Source organism: Nuphar pumila, chromosome 6, assembly GCF_984573655.1.
Source record: "Nuphar pumila chromosome 6, dmNupPumi1.hap1.1, whole genome shotgun sequence".
Lineage (NCBI taxonomy): Eukaryota > Viridiplantae > Streptophyta > Magnoliopsida > Nymphaeales > Nymphaeaceae > Nuphar > Nuphar pumila.
The window spans coordinates 17,544,608-17,566,419 of NC_143254.1; the positions used below are offsets into that span (position 1 = coordinate 17,544,608).

A 21,812-nucleotide genomic window follows, 5' to 3' on the forward strand; every position below is an offset into this window, starting at 1 on the left:
GTTTTAGTAACGCAAGGAGTGCGAAATAGCAAATCGATATAGGACTAACCATAAATGAAACTTCGTTTCATAGGTAACATGGTGCTCATATGAAGATACATACGAGAAGGAAAAGGAGGAGGACGTGGTTGTAAAAGCCATGGACATCGTGATGAGAGATATTTGGTTGCATAACATGAATGAAGTTGAGTGCGAAATGGTCAATTGAGTAGTTTGATAGTTTGGGTTTGTTTAACAACCATCTTGTCGCCATCGCGTAATTAGTAAGTGTATCTTTTGCGTAAATGATCGAGCTAAGGATTATCCGATGATGTTCTTCTCTAAACTTGAAGATTGATATGAAGGCAGTGATGACATCAGTTTGCCACCCATTGAACGTATCCCACGAGGACGATGAAGTAGCTACTAACAACCTGCAATTTGCAAGTAAACCTTTCAAAGAGAGGCATTAAGGAGGAGGAACTTGAGGTCAGGAGGCTGAAGCACATAAGGACTGCAACTGGAGTGAATGCATAATTGACTTTTGCATTAACTAAAAGCTGCATGTTGAAGGATTTGCTTCAAGCAAAAGAGTCCATTATACAGATTCAAGCTAACATGATCACTAACAAAGATCGAGTTATCAAGGAGCTAAGACAACGTTTAATGCATCCACAACAATGGGTCCTATATTTGAATATTTTTGTATTTGCATACCTATAACTTTTATAATTTAATACATTTGTAAATTTGAATGGATATACAACTTGTGTGAAGTTATAATGTTTGAATTTAAATATCATTTCTGAATGTATATGATTTATGTGAATGTTTACATTTAAATTACATACAATCGATGATTTTTTTTATTCTGCAAATTTTTTTAATGTATACAATTTGAATATACAATAGGTTAATGTTTGAATTTAATGTATATGCAACAAGTAAATTTCCTAGGCTATGAAATTCTGAATGTATATGCTTTCAATATACAATAGGTGATTTTCTAAATGTTATATATACAATAACTTTTTGAATGATATTCACACATCATAACATGCAAATTTGAGGATATTCACATACTGTGATGCGAGCACAAGGAGATACACACACAATGATGCAAACATACTTCATTATTTGCAAACTGAAAGTCATTTATATTTTGTGATACGAGGATAATAACGTCCACATGATGATTATGCCAATGTACTCCGTTATTTGTGAACTTGATGACATTCACACACTGATGCAAGTTATTTATGAACTTGAGTATATTTGCAAGATGTCTATGTGAATATACTCTATTATTTATAAATGTCTTTCTTCAACTTAAGTTACTGTATCAAAGTTAAACATTTCATAAAACAAAACACAATATTTATTAATGAATCAATATTAATAAACAATGACAACCCAAAATTGTTCATAACCCAACTTCCTAAAATATGAACAATTTTGACACCTCATCGTCTGATGTCCCCCCCTCCTTTGCCTTTTGATTGACCTTTAGACCTTTTGTTTTCTGTTGTGATTCTTTTTTGTTCTTTACCTCTTCCTAAGCTTTCCTTTGGGTAACCTTTTTTCCCTTTTGCTTCTTAACGAGTTTATAGAATTTGATCATACACTTCATGTAGTCTATTGCATCATCTTGAAAAAATGTTATTAGCAAACAACTAACTAGAACTTATATTCTCAAAATACAGCAAGAAAAGACATAAACGCGTATATACGTTAGTTTAATTTCTATGTTTCTGCCTAAGTATTGCATATATAATAGGACAAAAATACCATAATTAAACTCGTAACATTCATATCCCAAGTCAATAATATATACATTTACGAATTAAGTTAACAAACATATACAAATTAATTACTCATTTTCTTGTTGATAAATACCATCCATGGGACAAGCCATTGAATCTGTGTAACTGTCATAGCCAAACCACTTTGAAAAAAATTATACCGGCAACCTAATTTTAAACCTACTGAGTACGAGAAAAAAATAAATATTATTGAATAAGTAATATTATGGTACTAGATGTTTGATGTTATTATATGCAATAGTAGTAGAACTTGTGGAGTTATACAACTTGAACTCCCTCACATTTATATACATTTTTTAAAGAATCCAATATTGGTTGCCCTGGTTCATAGAAATTAAGATCTACAACATAAAATTGAAGACATAAACATATGAATTTTTTCATGTGTTATAAATGTAAGTATTCAAAGTTATCTAACATATACTTTGTCACATTCTTCGAAAATATACGATAATTTGCGGTTCTCTAAGAAAGAATAAACCCCATCTCACAATGCTTTTATTTTGACCATTTGTTGTAAATAATTAATAATAAGCAATTAGTTTCTATCAGTTGATAGCAAAATATGACGACTATCGCTTTATATACTCACCTAGAAATAATGGTAAGATAAATGGTCTTTTATAATTCTGTTTTATCTGTCATGTTGGGTTTGTGATATTGTTGGAGTCCTTTTATGAATATATGTAAATGATACATAATGAAAATATGTTACACATTACGAACAAACAAACATACAAAACTAACACTGTTCAACATAGTTACCATGTAAAAATCATGCCCGTTGGACTCTTCTTTTTACACCTATCATTGTATGTCTGCATTCGTGGTTTGAGTTGAATGGTTACAAATGATTTATACTCTCGCCCACAGTCTTGCAACAACCAAAATAACTTTGGGAGTGTCACTGACAGGCTTTCCAATCATAATAAGGTTGTCACAAGCCGAGTTGAATTTTCTGATATATTCAAAAAGGAAAATCTAACCCTTTCTTGAAAGAGGTCAAAATCTCAAGCAAAAGTATCCAGCGATGTGCGCCGTATTTCCTGACCGACGACCAGACCCAACCCACCTTAAAGTGTGCTGGTGATCCAACCCTTGTTATGGTCAGATCGTTGCTTGCCAAGTTTCAGACTTTCAACCTAATGGTTTTACATAGAAAACAGAAGTTTCAGACTTAAAAAAAAAAATCAGTTTGGGGCTCAGACCACGCACGGCCCTGCCCCGACCCGGTCTGCATGTGCGCTTCCGCCCTACTTAGCACCCACATGTCCAGTCGGAGGCGGTTTGTCCGGTTCCCATCAACCGCGATTCCTTCGCACCTCTCTCTCTCTCTCACTCACACGCTCTCAATATTGATAAGTTGTTTTTCACTGTTGGTAAGCAAAAATATTTTAAAATAAGCAGAGAACAACGCTGCTTACAACTTTAAAAACGGCTTATGTTGCAGCATAAAATGTATGTGGCGGTGGCAAGTCACCAACATCATGATGGACAAACACTTTGAAAAAACGAGCAGAACAAGGAAAGCACAACCACCGCTCCATTCTTGATTTCGATTCTTTTTCAGTTGGGGGATAAGGAGGAAGAGGAATAGGAAGAGGAAGATCAAAGATCGAACATAATTAGACAAAAAGAAGAAGGAAGATGATAGCTAGACCTATAACTAACAGCAAAAAGTGCTGCAACACCATCAGGTGGCGTACGGACAGGCGATGGCTCTTCCTTCTCCTGTCCATATCGCTGCTCTGCCTCCTGATGCTCCTGACCGTGCTCTCCAGTAACGTCGCCTCCGCCACGTTCAATCGTTACAGGGTGGGTTTGTCGTCGTCAAATGGTCGCGTCCGCGCCGGCTCCGTCCTCAAGGGCCCCGGATTCCCCCCCGTTTTCGCCTACTGGATCTCCGGCAGCCGCGGAGACAAGAACAAGGTCTTCCGCCTCCTCAAGGCCGTTTATCATCCCCGCAACCGCTATCTCCTCCACCTCGACGCCGCCGCCCCCAGCAGCGAGCGCGAAGAATTGGCCGTCGCCGTTCGCTCCGTTAGTGTTTTTCGCGCCTTCGGTAATGTGGATGTGTCCGGGAAGGCCGACGCCTCCAGTTACATGGGGTCGTCGACGCTCTCCGCGGTGCTTCACGGCGCCGCGGTGCTGCTGAGGATCGATGGGGGTTGGGATTGGTTCGTCACGCTCAGCGCCTCGGATTATCCCATCGTGACGCAGGACGGTTAGTGGCTTCTGCGACTTCTTCTTCTTCTCATCTTTTGGCATAGTTCTCTTGGTTCTTGTATTGTTGTATTCGAGCCGGCAAATCTTGATCTTTTGGGTCTCTTTTCTTGATTAAAACCATCGTGAAATTCGGCCGAACTGGCATTCGTTGCGAAATGTTCTTGTGAATGTGGATTTCTGAGTGTTGCACTTTTCTTTTTTGGGTGGAATTTCCCCCTTCTCCTGTTTAAAAAAGGAATTTGCAGTGGTATGAGATTGCATCAAAGTATTATGTCTGTTGCTGGGTGCATTTGAACATACAAGATTACTTACATTTTCCATTTGTTTATGGAGAAAAGTACATGGTATCCGGAAAAGTGCACTGTATCGTTGGTTCATGAATAAGAAAATATGTATGGTAATGCCATTTGGGGACATATGATGTCTAAATTATTGATTAGGATGTGCAAATTCTTATGTGTTGGAGGAATATGGTGATTAAATTCATGATTAGAGTGTAGAATTTCTCATGTATGACCCGCTTATGAGCATTTAAAATTATATGGTGGGTTATACATTCTCTACAAGGGATCAACCATGAGCAGGTCTTCCCTGTCCCTTTAGATTTCTGATTTACGAAATCCAGACGGATTGAATCATGCAAACATGTAAGTGATTTGCTTCACGTGTTAATATAGCTAATTATCCTCTTAGTTTTGTTTCTGTTTTCTTATGCATATACTTTTAAATCTATGTAATGTGAGTATAGGAGTGAAAGATCAGAGCATATCACTCTTTAGTTCATTTTAGCATGAACTGATTTGATCAAATGAATAGATTATCAACCAATTCATGCACATCTTGATCCACAGAATGGGGCCTAGTGTAGGAAGGAATTGGATTGCATAACATATATCATGCCTTTTTTGCTCGTTTATTAGATAAGAAATAAAGGAGGATAGCATGCATGGGATTGTTGGCTTAGTTTATCTTGTTTTCAAGAATGGATGCCTTGGTAGGACTTTCATTATCACAATTGAGATGCTTGATCACATTGGCACATTTTGAAAATATACCAATATTATGACATTTTCAAAAGCCAATACATTCCCCCCCCACAAAAAAAGATGTTTTCAGAATATTGCTTATTGTGTTTTTGTCATGATATTAACATGATAAAAATACTTAAGTTTTTAAATGGTTTTCTTCAGTTCTTTATAGGATTTTTATATTTTTAATTTTAAAGATGCCAATATTTTCCATGATTTTCCAGAAAATATGATTTTTTTAAATTTATCGCGAAATTTTCCTGAGGTCTGACATTGCTTTGTCATTGGCCATGTCTGAATTTGCTGTTTTGCTTGGGTTTCTGATCTACTTATTCTTTTTCTAAGATGGGCTTCCTGTGATTGACATTACCTCTGTTCATGAGGTGCTCTTGGTTTCTTTTCTTGATGCTTCTTACGTTTTGCCTTTGTCATTACGCTTATAAGTTTATATGAATTGTGACTCCTTGTTAATTGATTTCTTTTCCCCTCTACATAGTGGACCAATTTCAGCCTCACTGTTTTTTAGTGCTCCAAAGGACAGAAGAGAGATGGAACTCCACACTTTTGTTTATCTATCAGCAGCTTGGAAGCTAGATTGTAAACTAATGAAGGGTGATTTTTGGAGATCATGCCACAAGCGTTTTCTATTGCTTGTTCAAGTCTGCATTATGGTGCAATGACTTGGGAGTGCATTGGATTGTTACGCAACATAAAAAGGTATATGCACAATGAATAAAAGAAACTGCCCTTGTAGCAAAACAAAAATATAACACAACACTGACATACTATTGGAGATTTTTGTTTTGATATTTACACGGAGAAACCCCCCCAGGATTAGAGACCTAGCCACGCTGGCTCTGCCTGCCGTATTTACAATCACTGTCCTGGCAGCATAAAACTCTGTGGGTTTACCCCTTGCCCCCAGGGAGTTACCACACTACTATTGTAGATTTAGAAAATAGCAATTATCTCTATTAGCATTTTGCTCTTTACTATTGTCCGAGGATCAGATCCCAATAATTTTTTGGTGTTTCTAGAATGATAATCAGAATAGAGAGGATCAAACATCAGTCTGACTACTTTATAGAGAGGTTCTAACTTGATTGAAAATGAGATTGTTACAAGCAACATTAGTAAATTACCCAATGATACCTTTGTTAAATTATATATATATATATATATATATATTATACATATAATATATACATGTATATATAACATATATATATATATGTGTATTTATATATGTACATTAGAGAGTATGCATTATGTATTATATACATATATACATATGTGTATATATATATATTCTTTTGATGTATATATATTTTTATCTTTATTTTTATTTTATTTTATCTAGTTTTCTTTGAACTAGAACTTTATTCTAGTTCACTTTTGAACTAGAGTTTGACTAGTCAACACTAGGTTGATTAGACAAAAGAGCGACTCTTTTTGTGACTGTTGGAGCTTGCTCCAACAACTCTTTTGAGCTCTCCTTCTCTCCCTTCTTTTATTTATAAATAGGGTGATCCCCTCCCATTGTATTCAAGAATGCTTCGTGCATTTTTGTGAGGTTTCAATAAATTTTTATTTTTGTATATTATGTTTGCCCTTTGTGGCATTTGTGAATGTGCCCATTAGTGGCTTTTGTGATTGTGCACCTTATAGCCATTTAGTGACATTGTATTTGTGCACACTTTGTTTTCTTACATGGTATCAAAGCTTGGATGCTCTTGAATCCTTGAAGATTGTTGTCTCGTTTTTCGTGCTTGTGAGAACAAGAAAAGTACCTCTTGCTCTTTGATGATTCAAGTGGTCATGTGATCGTGCTTTTGAAGACAAGAGTGGCTCGTGGTTCTTGTTCATGGTGTGGTGCACATGTTTTTGCTTATTTCCTCTATTTTCTTCTCTTTTCTCATCTCTATATCTCTCTATCTCTTTTACCTCTTGTAAGAATGGATGACCATGAAAAGTCACCATCATACCTATGAAACTCAATAATACTAATTTTGCAATGTGGTCTTCAATTGTGAAGCACCACCTTAGGGGAAAGGGGTTGTGGGGATTAGTGGATGGTTTCGATCCAGAACCTAAACTAGTTATCACCAAGGTAGAAAGCTGAAAAGAAATACTTCTCATAGATGATGAGAAAACCAAGGCTTTAGCCACTTATGAGAGAAAGTGAAAAGAATGAAGAATAGAACATGACAAGATATTGGCTTGCCTTGTCAATAACGTGAATCTTAGTAAATACTCTAGCCTTGCCAAATTTGAGCATGCCGATAAGGCTTGAGAATGCCTTAAAAATATGTATTCTCTTAAAGATATTGCACATGTGTGCAATTTACAAAACAAAGTTTGTATTATGACAAAAAAAGACAAGAGTATTAGAGAATACTATAATGCCTTGTCCGAACTTTGGGAAGAGTTATCTCTTCTTGAGCCTAAGTGGCATTCTCCCAAAGACATTGAGCTCCGCCAAAAACAACTTAATGCAGAACATTTCTATCAATTCATAAATGGATTGAGATCGGAATTTGAAAGTACCAATTCTGCACTCCTACAAAGACAAAATTCTCTCTATCGTTGACACTATTGAAGAGTTAACTATGGAGGAGAATATGCTTAAAGGGCATACTTTGAAGAATGAAGATGACTCCGTTCTTGCTGCCTCTAGACCGGGCAATTACATGCGCACATATAAACCACCTCAACGGAAACAAGTGAATGAGTATGAAAATAAGCCTTATTGGATACAAATCAATGAGTACAACAAGAAAAAGATTATATGTCATAATTGTCATGAAATTAGTCACATTATACCTCGATGTCCAAAGTATAGAAGAAGGGAAGAAAAGAAGGTGGCTTCGATTAGCTCTACTCAAGAATCCAATGACAAAGCTCATAATGCACCTGTATCTATGTCTCAACTAATGAAAATTCTTCAACTACTACTCAAAGGTGCATTTTATTCACACGAGGCATCCACTGGAGCTGCAATCTCATCCTTCACCAACCCTGGTAAAATTTTTTATCTTCTTGATTCTGGTGCTTCTTTTCGTATGACCACAATAGTAATATTTTATCCGAATATCATAGTAACTCAAGCGTGTCAAATGTTTTTACAGCTGATGGTACATCTCTTGAAATAAAATGAGCAGAAAAATTTGAAAATATTTTGCAAAATTCTAAAAATTTTACTATTTTAAAAGTTAGATATATTTTCAAATTAAGTTTAAACCTCTTATCCGTTTTTCAAATTTCTGACCATGGATATAATGTCTCATTCTCTTCTGATCATTGTTGGGTGCAGAATCGCTAGTCATGAAAGCTGATTGGGAAAGGCCATAGAGAAGGAAGCCTCTACTGTATGGATTTTTTGGAAAAACTCAAGGATACTTCTTGTTATAATGTTCAAAAATTAGATTTGAATTTGTGGCATAAAAGACTTGGACATCCTCATGTATTTAAAATCCAATATTTTTCAAGTTTGAAAAAATTTTGTAATTTTGAAAATTTTACTTGTAAGGACTGTATTCTTGGGAAAATAAAGAGATTACCATTTCATAAAAGAACCTTTGTTTCTTCTAGACCACTTGAGTTAATACACTCATATATATGGTGCTCAACACCAGTCTTATCCAAAGGTGATTTTTGTTGATGATTTGTCTACACATACTTGGATTTACTTCCTTAAACATAAATATGAAGTTTTTACACTTTCAAATATTTCATAACCTGGTTAAAAATAAGTTTGGAAATGAGATTTATCTCTTTCGTACTAATTCAGGGAGAGAATTTTTATCAAAGGAATTTAAGAATTATTTAAATTTGCATGGCATCACACATCAAAGATCTTGTTCACACACATTACAACAAAATGGTTTGGCTGAACGAAAGCATAGGTACATTATGGAAACCATTAGAACCTTGCTAGTAGCAAATCAATTATCTAAAGATTTGTGGGCTGAAGCTGCATTGACTGTTGTATATCTCATTAATAGAATGCCATTTTCTTTGCAAAACATAACACCAATTGAAAACTTTTTAAATTAGTTCCTGATTATTTTAGACTAAAAGTGTTTGGATGCAAATGTTTTGTTTTTAATGATAATCTTTCTCCTCGTGCCATCCCTTGTGCTTTTTTAGGTTATGTAGATAACCAAAAAGGCTATAGGTTCTTTGATTTTAAAAATAAAATTATATGTTTCGAGAAATGTATCATTCTTATAAAATGAAAAATTCTTTGATTTTGAAAATATTAAATAACTGAGTATTCCTTTTTATTTGACTTAGTTTCAGAACATAATGACTATGATCATGAATGTGACCTTGATAATGGTCATGAATGTGACATTGACAATGGTCATGGTGATGTGATTGATGAAGAGAAAACCCATAAGGATAGTAACTATTTGCAATACTCTAGGCGTAGGGATTCAAATTACTCATGTGCACTGAAAGATATTCTGATCAGTCTAAAGAACAAACCATAAGGTTATTTAGGATCTCTAAACCACTTGAGAAGTTTGTATCCTATAACTCATTTTCTCCCAAATACATGACATTCATTGCATTAATCCATTCTCATATAGAACCCTCAATTTATGCTCAAGCCAAAGAGCATTCAGAGTGAGTTGAAGCCATGATAGTAGAATTGAAAGCTCTAGAGAAGGCTAGAGCTTGGACCATTCAAGATATACCACAAGGAAAGAAACCTATAGGTTGTAGGTGGGTATATAAGGTTAAAACAAAAAATGATGAAATGCTTGAAAGATATAATGCCAGATTAGTCGCCAAGGGATATTCTCAAGAATGCAACATATACTATGAAAAAACCTTTGCTCCTGTTGCTAGAATGACCACTGTTAGGACCCTAATTTCCTTAGCCTCAATTAGAAAATGACCTATCTTTCAAATGGAGGTTAAAATGTCTTTCTTAATGAAAACCTAGTTGAAGAAGTTTATATGGAGGCACTACCTGATATAAATATCCTTAAGGGTAAAGCTCTTCATCTGGATAAAGCCCTTTATGACCTTAAATATGCACCTAAAGTTTGGTATGATAGGTTTAGTCAAGTTATGCTTGATATTGGTTTCAGATCTTGTTTGACTGATACTGCCTTGTTTGTTAAGGTGTCTAATGTTAAAATACATGTAATCTATATATATGTTTATATATATATATTGTCTAATATACCCAATAGGGGTATTTTAGTCATTTCACAAGTACTCGATAGGGGTACTTGTTATTTTCCCCTTTTTTTGGTATTTATTTTGCACATTCTTTTTTCTTTTTTTCTTTTTGGTTTTTACCCACATAAGGGGCCCCACCATTGAGTCGATGGGGCCCCCAACAGTCACATTTGTGACCGTTGGGGGCTCCCAACGACTCTATGGGGAGCCCCCTTTGTGGCACTTCTTTTTAGGCCATAAGGCCACCCCTCTCTCCCTTTATTTTTGTATATATAGGGGTGCCCCCCTCTTGTATTCTTCACACTTGAGAGCTCTCTCTCTTTTCAATAAGAGACATTTATATTTTTATGTTGTATTGTCTCTTTGTGGATTTGGGTGTTATCCCTTTTGTTTGTCCATTGGTGGATGTTGTAAGTGCTTATCACACTCTTTGTTTTTTCGCATATCTCATTACATGGTATCAGAGCCTTGTGTATGCTCTTGATTCTTAATATAGCTAGTTGAGTAGTTATATATTATTTTCTTTTTGTATCTCTCTTTGTTTGTCTTTTTGTGAGAGATTAAATGGAAGGGGAACAAAAGATTGATCTCTCCTTCAAGCTTAATGGCTCCAACTACATGATGTGGGTCGCCGCCATGAAGAACAACCTCAAAGGTAAAAAACTTTAGGGATACGTTATGGGCACCATTCCGGAACCACAACTCCAACTCACCAAGATAGATGGTGATCAAGAAAAAGCTCTTGAAGGAAATGCCCGCATGAAGGCCATTGAAGATCACCAATCTAAAGTGGAAGATTGAGAAAGTAAGCATGCGAAGATTCTTGCTTGGTTTATGAACAATGTGGAGCTCAAAATTTGCGCCAACATTGCTAAATTTCGGATGGCTAATGAAGCATGGTTCTTTATGAAATGTATGTTTACTCAAAAAGACCTTGCTCATCAATTCTTCCTCCAAGAAAAAATCCGGACTATCAAGCAAGGAGAAATGAGTGTAAGAGATTACTTTAGCACTCTTGGACCCTTATAGGATGAGCTATCTTTACTAGAATCAAAGTGGGTTTCTAGTGTGGATGTGGAACTAAGAAGAGAACAAATGGAAAAAGAACACTTTTTCCAATTTCTATATGGGCTTAGGCTCGAATATGAACAATTTAGATCTTCCCTTCTTCATAGATCTAAGCCTCTTCCCTTGGAAGATGCCATAGCCAAAATATGCCAAGAAGAAACTCGTCTTGGCATGATTAAAGGAGGAGATGACGTTTTGGCCGTATCTAAACCCGGCAACCATGTAAAAGCCTATAAGCCTCCACACTTTGGAAGGCAAAATAATTATAATGGCAACTATAAAAAAGCCATTTGCCATCATTACCAAGAACCGGGTCATATAAGACCTAATTTCCCTAAGTTGAATGAAGCACCTAAAAATAAGGTTGCCTCCGTTGAAGAAGCTACTCAAAAGAAGGAGGAAACTATAAAAAGGAAGGAGTCTTTTTCTCTTGCTCAACTATCGGAAGCACTACAAACTCTACTCAAGATACCATCAACCTCGGGTCCCGCCATAGCTTCTTCCTCTCCTCCAGGTATGTCTTCTTGGATCCTTGATTTTGGAGCTTCCTTTCATATGACCCCTCTTGAAAATGAGCTTTCCGATTTGTGTAATAACACTAAAAACTCCTATGTTTCAACTGCCGATGGTACATCTTTACAAGTAAAAAGTTTTGGAACTTTAAATTTTTCCAAAGATTTCTTTGTGCCAAACGTGAGAGTGGTACCTCAACTTAATTTAAATCTCCTCTCTGTTGCTCAAATATGTGATCATGGATGTGAAATCTCCTTCTCAACTAAGGATTGCTCTATACAAGATCTCCGGTCCGGGAAGCAGATTGGGCAAGGCCATAGGAGGGGAGATCTTTATTACATGAGCAACTTGAAACTTTCAACTAACTCTTTTTGTAACCATGTCCAAGATAAAAATATTGAAATTTGGTATCAAAGACTTGGACATCCAAGTTTCTCAAAAAATGTACTCCTTTCCATTTGGAAAGAAATTTTGTAATGAGAAACATTTTGTTTGCAAGAGTTGTATTTTTGGCAAAATGAAATCCACTCCTTTTCCAAATCGAACTTTTGTGTCTAAAAGACTATTTGAGTTAGTCCATTCGGACGTTTGGGGTCCTTCTCCGGTCATGTCTAAGGGAGGATACTCCTATTACGTTACCTTCATTGATGACTACACTAGGTATGTGTGGATCTACTTTCTCAATTTAAAATCCGAAGTCTTTGACTTCTTCAAGAAATTTCATATGATAGTCAAAAATCAATTTTCAAGTAATATCTCTACTCTTAGATCCGATTCGGGTGGAGAATATCTATCAAATGAATTTCAAAATTATTTAGAAATAAATGGAATTTGTCATCAAAGATCGTGGCCTAAGACTCTTCAAAAAAATTATTTAGCCGAAAGAAAGCATAGACATATCATGAAAACCACTAGGACACTCCTTATTTCCAAGGAAATTCCAAAGAGTTTTTGGGCCGAAGCTGCCTTAACCTCAACTTACTTAATAAATAGAATGATATCTTCATCCTTACAAAATACATCTCCATATGAAAAACTATTTGAAAGAACACCCGATTTCAATAGATTAAGAATTTTCGGGTGTAAATGTTTTGTCCTTACACATAAAAGAGACAAATTATCTCCTAAAGCTATTAAATGCTTTTTTTTAGGATATGGAGAAAATCAAAAGGGTTTTAGATGTTTTGACTTGAAAAATAACAAACTCTATGTATCCAAAGATGTAACCTTTTTGGAAAATGAAAATGGTTTTATGAAAACTAAAGATATTGACGAAAGTAAATATGCTTTCTTATTTGATCTTCTCTCCCAAGAAGATGAGACTCCTCAAGAAGAGGAAATCTCTAATGAGTCGTTAAATGACCTAGAGGATATTCCTCTTAACAATGTTGAAAATGAAAGTGATAGACCAATCCAAACCTATGTTAGGCGTGGTCAACAAGCTCAAATGAGCGCCTTAGAAAAATACTCTCAAGGGTCCAACATAGAAGAAACCTCTTTAAGGAGATTCGGCCGAATCTCCAATCCTCCTAATAGGTTTGTTTCCTATGAGTCTCTAACTCAAAGGTATAAAGCGTGTCTAATTGCGTTACACTCATTTCATGAACCTTCACATTATAATGAAGCCAAAAACATTCCCCAATGGGTTGAAGCCATGAACTTAGAGCTTAGTGCCCTTGAAAAGGCAAAAACTTGGGAAATAACTTCATTACCCACTGGAAAGAGATCGATTGGATGTAGATGGGTCTTCAAAATTAAAACTAAAAGTGATGGTTCATTAGAACGCTATAAAGCCCGATTAGTAGCAAAATGATACACTCAAGAATACGATATAGACTATGAAAAAACTTTCGCACCTGTAGCTAGGATGACTAGTGTTAGGACTCTTATCGCAGTTGCGTTAGTTAAAAAATAGCCTATCTATCAACTAGATGTTAAGAATGCATTCCTAAATGGTGAATTAAATGAAGAGGTTTACATGGATCCTCCACCAGGAGTATGTATTGGTTAAAATAAAATTCTCAAACTAAAAAAGGCATTATATGGTTTGAAACAAGCCCCAAAGGCTTGGCATGATAGATTTAGTAATGTAATGACAAGTTTGAATTTTCGTTCATGTTATACTGACACTGCTTTGTTTGTGAAAAATGCAGGGTCTTCAGTAGTTATTCTACTACTTTATGTTGATGATATGATCATCACTAGAAGTGATGAGCAAAAAATTAATGATATTAAGAAAGTTTTAAAAGAAAATTTTGACATGTCTGACCTTGGTTTCTTAAGATACTTCTTAGGAATTGAAGTGGCGTACTCTCCTCGAGGGTACATTCTCTCTTAGATGAAACTTGTTGCTGACATTTGTTCCAAGTCTGGTATTTCCAATGATAAGAAGACAGAAACCCCTGAAGTCATCAATGCAAAGTTAAGATTAGAAGATGTATCACCTCTCGAGGATCCTACTCCCTACCGTCAACTTGTTGGGTCTCTAACCTACTTATCCATCACTCGGCCAGACATAGCTCATGCCGTCCACTTTGTTAGTCAGTTTCAACATGCACCTACAACCGTGCACATGAGTGCAGTCTTAAGGATTGTCAGATATATTAAAAACACCATAACTAAGGGAGTTTTTCTTTCCTCCTCTTCATCACTTGATTTAATTGCTTATATTGATGCTGATTGGGGAGGAAATTCCAATGACAGAGTCTCAACTACGGGTTTTTGTGTTTTCTTAGGTGACTATGATTTCTTGGAGATGCAAGAAGCAACACAAAGTATCATTGTCCTCAACGGAAGCGGAATATCGTGCTATGGCCGCTACAACCATGGAACTTGTATGGCCAAGAAGTCTCCTCAGTGATATGGGCATTGTCATCTCTACTCCTTCGAAGATGTGTTGTGACAACAAAAGCGCAATTTACATTGCAAGCAATCACACCTTCCATGAGCGTACTAAGCACATTGAGATGGACTGCCATTACGTACGTGATGAATACCTAAGAGGAACCATAGCACTACTTTACATCACATCCGAGTACCAGTTGGCAGACTTCTTCACTAAAGCCCTTGCTGCTCCTCGTTTTTTGTTTCTCCTTAACAAGCTTTCAGTTATATCCCGTAAAGCTTGAGGGAGGGTGTTAAAATACATGTAATCTATATATATGTTTATATATATATTGTCTAATATACCCAATAGGGGTATTTTAGTCATTTCACAAGTACCCGATAGAGGTACTTGTCATTTTTCCCTTTTTTGTATTTATTTTTCACATTCTTTTTTCTTTTTGTTTTTTACCCACATAAGGGGCCCCACCATTGAGTCGATGGGGCCCCCAACAGTCACATTTGTGACCGTTGGGGGCTCCCAACGACTCTATGGGGAGCCCCCTTTGTGGCACTTCTTTTTAGGACATAAGGACACCCCTCTCTCCCTTTCCTTTTGTATATATAGGGGTGCCCCCCTCTTGTATTCTTCACACTTGAGAGCTCTCTCTTTTTTCAATAAGAGACATTTATATTTTTATGTTGTGTTGTCTCTTTGTGGATTTGGGTGTTATCCCTTTTGTTTGTCCATTGGTGGATGTTGTAAGTGCTTATCGCACTCTTTGTTTTTCCGCATATCTCATTACATCTAATGCAAGTATAATTATCCTTCTCCGCTACGTGGATGACATGATCATCATCGGATGAGACAACCAGAAAGTTGAAAATATTAAAAAGCTTCCAAAAAACTTTTTGATTTGACTGATTTAGGATTTTTAAAATATTTCTTAGGAATTGAAGTTGCTTACTCTCCTAGAGTTGATCTGTTATCTTGGTCTAAATTTGCTTTTGATATTGTTTTCAGGTCCAACATTACGGATGATAAGAGAGTTGACACTCCTGAAATTGTCAACACCAAAATGCGAATTGACGATGGCGAACCTCTTAAAGATCCTATTCCTTGCAGACAACTTATTAAAGCTTTCTCTTACCTTTCAATTACTAGAACTGATATAACACACTGTACATACAACTAGTCAATTTCAGCACACTCTCACTTCTGTTCATATGAGAGCAATCTTGCGTATTATTAGATATATTAAGACCTCTCTTTCTCGAGGTCTCTTTCTGTCTGCTTCTTTTATATTAGATTTAATTGCTTATTACTAATGCTGATTGAGGAAGTGATCCAAATAAAGACACTCAACCACTAGTTTTTGTGTTTTTTTAGGTGAATCTTTGATTTCATGGCAATGTAAGAAGCAACAAAAGGTTTCACTTTCGTCAACTGAAGCTGAAAATCGGGCCATGACAACCACCACGATGGAGGTGGTGTGGCTCAGGAAATTGTTGGCAGATATGGGAGTTCAAGTTGTAAGGAATTGATGGTGCACGAATACAATGCCAACAAGGGGCTACACAAGTGCACAACAAAACCGTGGTCTCTAATGGATCGATCACAATCTCATAAAAGAGGTAAGAAATATGAACTACACACTAACATAAAGGCACAAATAGCCTATATAAAAAAGATCTTTATATCTCCACATGAAATGCTTCTAAGAGCATTGGTTTACAAGAGTAGAGTGGGGCTCTATTTATAGAGCCTCACTTTGAATAAGGGAGGCAGTCTAACAGTCATCTGGCATTTAATACAAGAAAAGTAGAAAAATAAAAAAAGAAAAATACATCTCACTCCCTAATGGACTATACTAAATAGAAAGTGTAAAGGGACCAAAATACCCCTGACTGATATATGTATATCAGTCAGGTATATATATATATAGTATTTTAACACTTCCCCTCAAACTTACGGTGAAATCACCAAAAGTTTGTTAAGAAGATACAAGAATCTGGGTAGAGGAAGAGTTTTGGTGAAGAAGTCTGCAATTTGAAACTCTGACTGAACATATGTCAAAGTAATTGTTCCCTTCAAATATTCTTCGCGAACATAGTGACAATCCATCTCAATATGTTTCGTTCACTCATGAAATGTGTGATTGTTGACTATATATTTGGTCATTTTGTTATCACAACACAGTTTTGAAAGTTCTGACACATTAACACCCATATCTGCAAGTAGTGATCTCATCCACGTGACCTCAGTGGTTGTTGTAGCCATTGCCTTATACTCAGTTTCCGTGAAAGATAAAGATAGAGAATCACCTGTAAACACACAAAACCTATAGTTTAGTGACAGCTATTAGGATCACCTCCTCAGTCACAATCAATATAAGTAATAAGATTTAAAGATGATGAATAAGATAATAATAGCCCTTTAGATATAGTTTTCTTGATGTATCAAACTTAGGGATGGCAGTGGGGCGGGGCGGGGCGGGGCAGGGGACAAGGTTTTCACCCCCGCCCCGCCTCAAAATTTTATCCTCCACCCCCGCCCCGCCTCCGCGGCGGGGATGGATTTTATCATCCAGCCCCGCCTCCATCCCCGTTTCATACCCTCCATCCCCGGTCCAAACGGGGATGAGGAGGGGCGGGGCGGGGATATTGCGGGGAAAAGTGGTCGGGGCGGGGTTGGGGCGGGGATCGTGGCGGGGACGGGGCGGGGAAAAGTGCACGTCCACCCCCGCCCCGCCTCCGCGGCGGGGATGAATTTTATCCTCCACCCCCGCCTCCATCCCTGTTTCATACCCTTCATCCCCGGTCCAAACGGGGCGAGGCGGGGCCCCGCTTTCCCCCGGTCCACTGCCATCCCTAATCGAACTATTCTTAATGTTGCACTCATGTGAATTGATGTGGGCACATGTTGAAATTGACTTGCAGTGTGTACAACATGTGCAATGTCTAGCCTGATAATGGATAGATACATTAATGATCCGAAAAGTTGTCGATAAGGAGTTGGATCATCTAATAACACCTCGTCTTCAACTCTCATTTTTGCGTTTATCACTTCAGGAGGCATATTTTATGTCAGTGATTCCTGAGCGCATAACAATGTCAGTTGCAAACTTGATTTGAGACAAAATGTACCCTCTTGGCGAGTAGGCTACTTCAATTCCTAAAAAATATCTCAAAAAACAAAGGTTAAGCGTATCAAAAGATTTTTTAAGCATAATTTTAATTTCTTCAATTTTTTTTTTATCATTTTCAGTGATGATCATATCATCAACATATAATAGGAAAATGATTAGTGAGGTACTTGTAGATCTTACAAAAAGAGCAGTGTCGGTATAACAAGATCTAAATCCAAGATTTAACGCAGTACCACTAAAGCGATCATACCATGCTTTAGGGGCTTGTTTAAGTCCATATAAAGTTTTCTAAAGACGAAGAACCATACAATTTTCAATAGTCAAACCAAGGAGAGATCCAGAGAGGATGTGTACACTTATTCATTTAGATTTCTATTTAAGAATGCATTCTTAACATCTAACTGATATATGAGCCATTTTCTAATGGATGCTACTGCAATTAGAGCTCTAACTGTGGTCATACGAGTTACTGGGGCAAAAGTTTCTTCATAATCTATTCCATATTACTGAGAGCATCATTTCACAACTAATCTTGCTTTATATCTTTTTAGGGACCCGTCACTTTTTTATTTTATTTTAAAAACCTATCTATATCCTTTTGTTTTCTTTCCTTTGGGAAGATGTTGAATTTCCTAAGTTTGAGCCTTATGTAATGCATCTAATTCTATTTTCTTGGTTTCAACCCATTCTTTTATGTTTTTAGCTTCGTTATAGTTAGAGGGTTCATGATATGAATAAATGGCTAGAAGACAAGTCCTATAGTTTGGAGAAAAGGATTCATAAGAAACAAATCTATTTGGAGGCCTATGTATTCGTTCAGATCTTCTAACATTAATTTCTTCGACATTTGTTGATTGATTATATCTTTCAAGTGCACATGGATATTCCCCATTATCTCGTCTAGGGTATTGTAGGAGATTATGAGATGATTCTCTTTCTTCACTTGAGTCATTAATAGATTCGAAATTACCAATGTTATTATCAACAATTTCATTATTTGATTTAGGTAATAAATCAAATAAGAAAGCATACTCGGATTCTTCCTTAGGTTTTTCAAAATCAAATCCATTTTCATTTTCAAGAAATGTAACATTTTTAGAAACATAAAGCTTATCATTTGTTTGATCATAACATCGATAGCCTTTTTGATTTTTGGCATATCCAAGAAAGACACATTTTATAGCTTTAGGAGAGAGTTTGATATATTTTTTAAGAAGCAGAAAAGATTTACATCCAAATACCCTTAACATTTTCAAGTCGGGAGGAATTTTAAAAAGTTTTTCAATAGGAGATTTGTTTTCCAATGTTTGGGAAGGCATTCTATTTATTAGACATACTGCGGTTAGAGCAACTTCGGTCCAATTTTTTTTTGAAATTTCTTTTGAAATAAGTAAGGTCCTAGTAGTTTCAATAATGTGACGATGCTTTCTTTCAGAAATGCCATTTTGTTGAGGAGTCCTAGGACAAGATTTTTGGTGTACAATTCCATGTGTTTTTAGATACAATTGAAATTCATTTGAAAGAAACTTCTCCCCTGAGTCGGAGCAGAAGACTTTAATATTTGTTTCAAATTGATTTTTTAACAAGATTATGAAAGTTTTTAAAACATGAAAAACTTCAGATTTGAGTTTGAGGAAATATATCCAAGTATGTCTACTAAAATCATCTATGAATATAACATAATATGAATAACCACCTTTTGACATAACGGGAGCGGGACCCCATACATCCGAATGCACTAATTAAAAAATTTCATTAGACATGGAGGTTCTAGATCCAAAAAGTGCCATTTGCATTTTCCAAGTATACAATCTTTAGGTACAAAATCTTTATCTTTACAATTTTTTTTCAAAAATGGAAAATGAGATAATTTTGATATACTTGGATGTCCTAATCTTTTATGCCAAAGATCTAAATTAATGTCTTTGACATGATTACAAAAGGATTTTTTAGGTAAACACAAGAAATCCATATAATAAAGATCTCTTCTTCTTTAGCCTTGCCCAGTCAGCTTCCCTCACCCAACAAGCCTTAGATAAGAAGAATACTTTACATCTATAATCAGAAATTTGAGATACTGAAAAAAGATTTAAATCTAATTTTGGAATAACCTTCACTTTTGGGACAATTTTTTTTTTTGAGATATTGTTGAGGTTTCCTATACTTTTAACTTTTAAATAGGTACCATCGACGGTTGATGCACATGAAAACTATGAATTAGTGCAATCGGATAATAGAGACTCATTATGAGTCATGTGAAAAGTGACACCCGAATCCAAAATCCAAAAAGCCTTACCTGGAAGAGAAGAGGAGATGATGGCGTCGGATGTAGAAGGCGTGGCCTTAAGAATTTGTGAGACGACCTTTGTTATTTGGGCAATGGTCAAATCATTGAAGTTGCTGCCTTTCTTTGATTATTGAGGTTCTTCACTTAAGGCGGCCACTTTCTTAAATTTGGGACAATCTGGTCTTATATGCCCCGGTTCCTTACAATGATGACAAATAATTTTGCCTTTGTATCCTCTTCCATTATGTCCTTCTCCATTGAATTTTCTCTCAAAATGAGGTGGTTTATACGTTTTTACAAAATTTTTGGGTCTTGCCATGGTAATACATCATCATTAGAGTTGTGCATTCCAAGTCTTGTTTCCTCTTGGCAAATTTGAGCAAGAGCTTCACTTGTAGAAGGAATCGAGGTCTTATGAAGCAAAGAAGATTAACTTGCTCAAATTCTGGCCGGAGGCCATAAAGAAAAGAAAAAAGATTTTCTCTTTCTATGTGAGACCTTCTCATTTCAATAGTCGAACCTTCTCATTTTGGTTCTAACATGACTAATTTATCCTAAATAGGAAATAAAATACCGTAACAATGTCTTACACTTTTATCTCTTTGTTTAGCATTACGTACCTTGTCTTGGAGATAACATAGCTTAGCCATATCTTTTTGGATGAAGGTACTCTTTAGAAAAATCCATGCATCACATGCTTTTTTAAACTTGATAATGTTGGTGGCGATTTTGAACTCCATGGTATTCATAAACCATGAGAGAATTTGAGCATTGCTCGCTTCCCATTCCTCCAACTTGTTTTGATATTCTTGAAAAGTTGTCTCTTTTTCTTCTTCAGACAAAGCTTTGACTTGATCTCCTTCTATTCTTGTCAATTTGAGTTGCGGTTCATTATTGGTATCACTAACAAAACTCCATAGCTTCTTACCTTTGATGTGATTCTCCATTGCCGTTGCCCAAATCAAGTAATTGTTTTCATTTAGCTTGTAGGAGATGACGGAGGCGAATTCTCTTTCTCCCATAATGATTACACGAATTTTGAGTAGAGGAGTTGGAAGAGGACTAAGAGTTGAGGAGCACCACCGCAAGTGAATGATCCCAAAATAACTTTTCACTTCTTCAAGAGCCAAGCTCTGATAGCATGTAATGAATTGATGGTGCACAAATACAATGCCAACAAGGGGCTACACAAGTGCACAACAAAACCATGGTCTCTAATGGACTGATCACAATCTCATAAAAGAGATAAGAAATATGAACTACTCATTAACACAAAGGCACAAAAAGCCTTTATAAAAAAGATCTTTATATCTCCACATGAAATGCTTCTAAGAGCATTGGTTTACAAGAGTAGATATTAGAGCCTCACTTTGAATAAGGGAGGTTGGACTGCCTTCCAACAGTCATATTTATGACCGTTGGGTGGCAGTCTAACGACTAGTTGGATTGCCTCCCAACAGTTAGCTGGCATTTAATACAAGAAAAGTAAAAAAAATAAAAATACATCTCAGTCCCTAATGGACTGTACTAAATACAAAGTGTAAAAAGACTAAAATACCCCCGACTGATATACATATATCAATCAGGTATATATATATAGTATTTTAACACAAATGACCAGCACATCACGCATCTGCTGTGACACTAAAAATGCAATTTCATTGCTAGCAATCACACTTCTTACAAATACGCCAAGCACATAGAAATTGATTGTCATTAT

The 21,812-nt window shown here is 36.1% G+C and overlaps 1 protein-coding gene across 1 annotated transcript in view; it reads left to right on the plus strand.

Annotated features, from left to right (window-relative positions):
* Positions 1 to 3,404: 3,404 nt before the first annotated feature.
* Positions 3,405 to 21,812, plus strand: part of LOC149834155 (beta-glucuronosyltransferase GlcAT14A-like) — a 28,399-nt gene continuing 9,991 nt past the window's right edge. Inside the window, exon 1 of the mRNA XM_090011254.1 lies at positions 3,405 to 4,026. Coding sequence (XP_089867380.1) covers positions 3,450 to 4,026 — 577 coding nt within the window. The 5' untranslated portion in view covers positions 3,405 to 3,449. The remainder of the gene's footprint in view (positions 4,027 to 21,812) is intronic.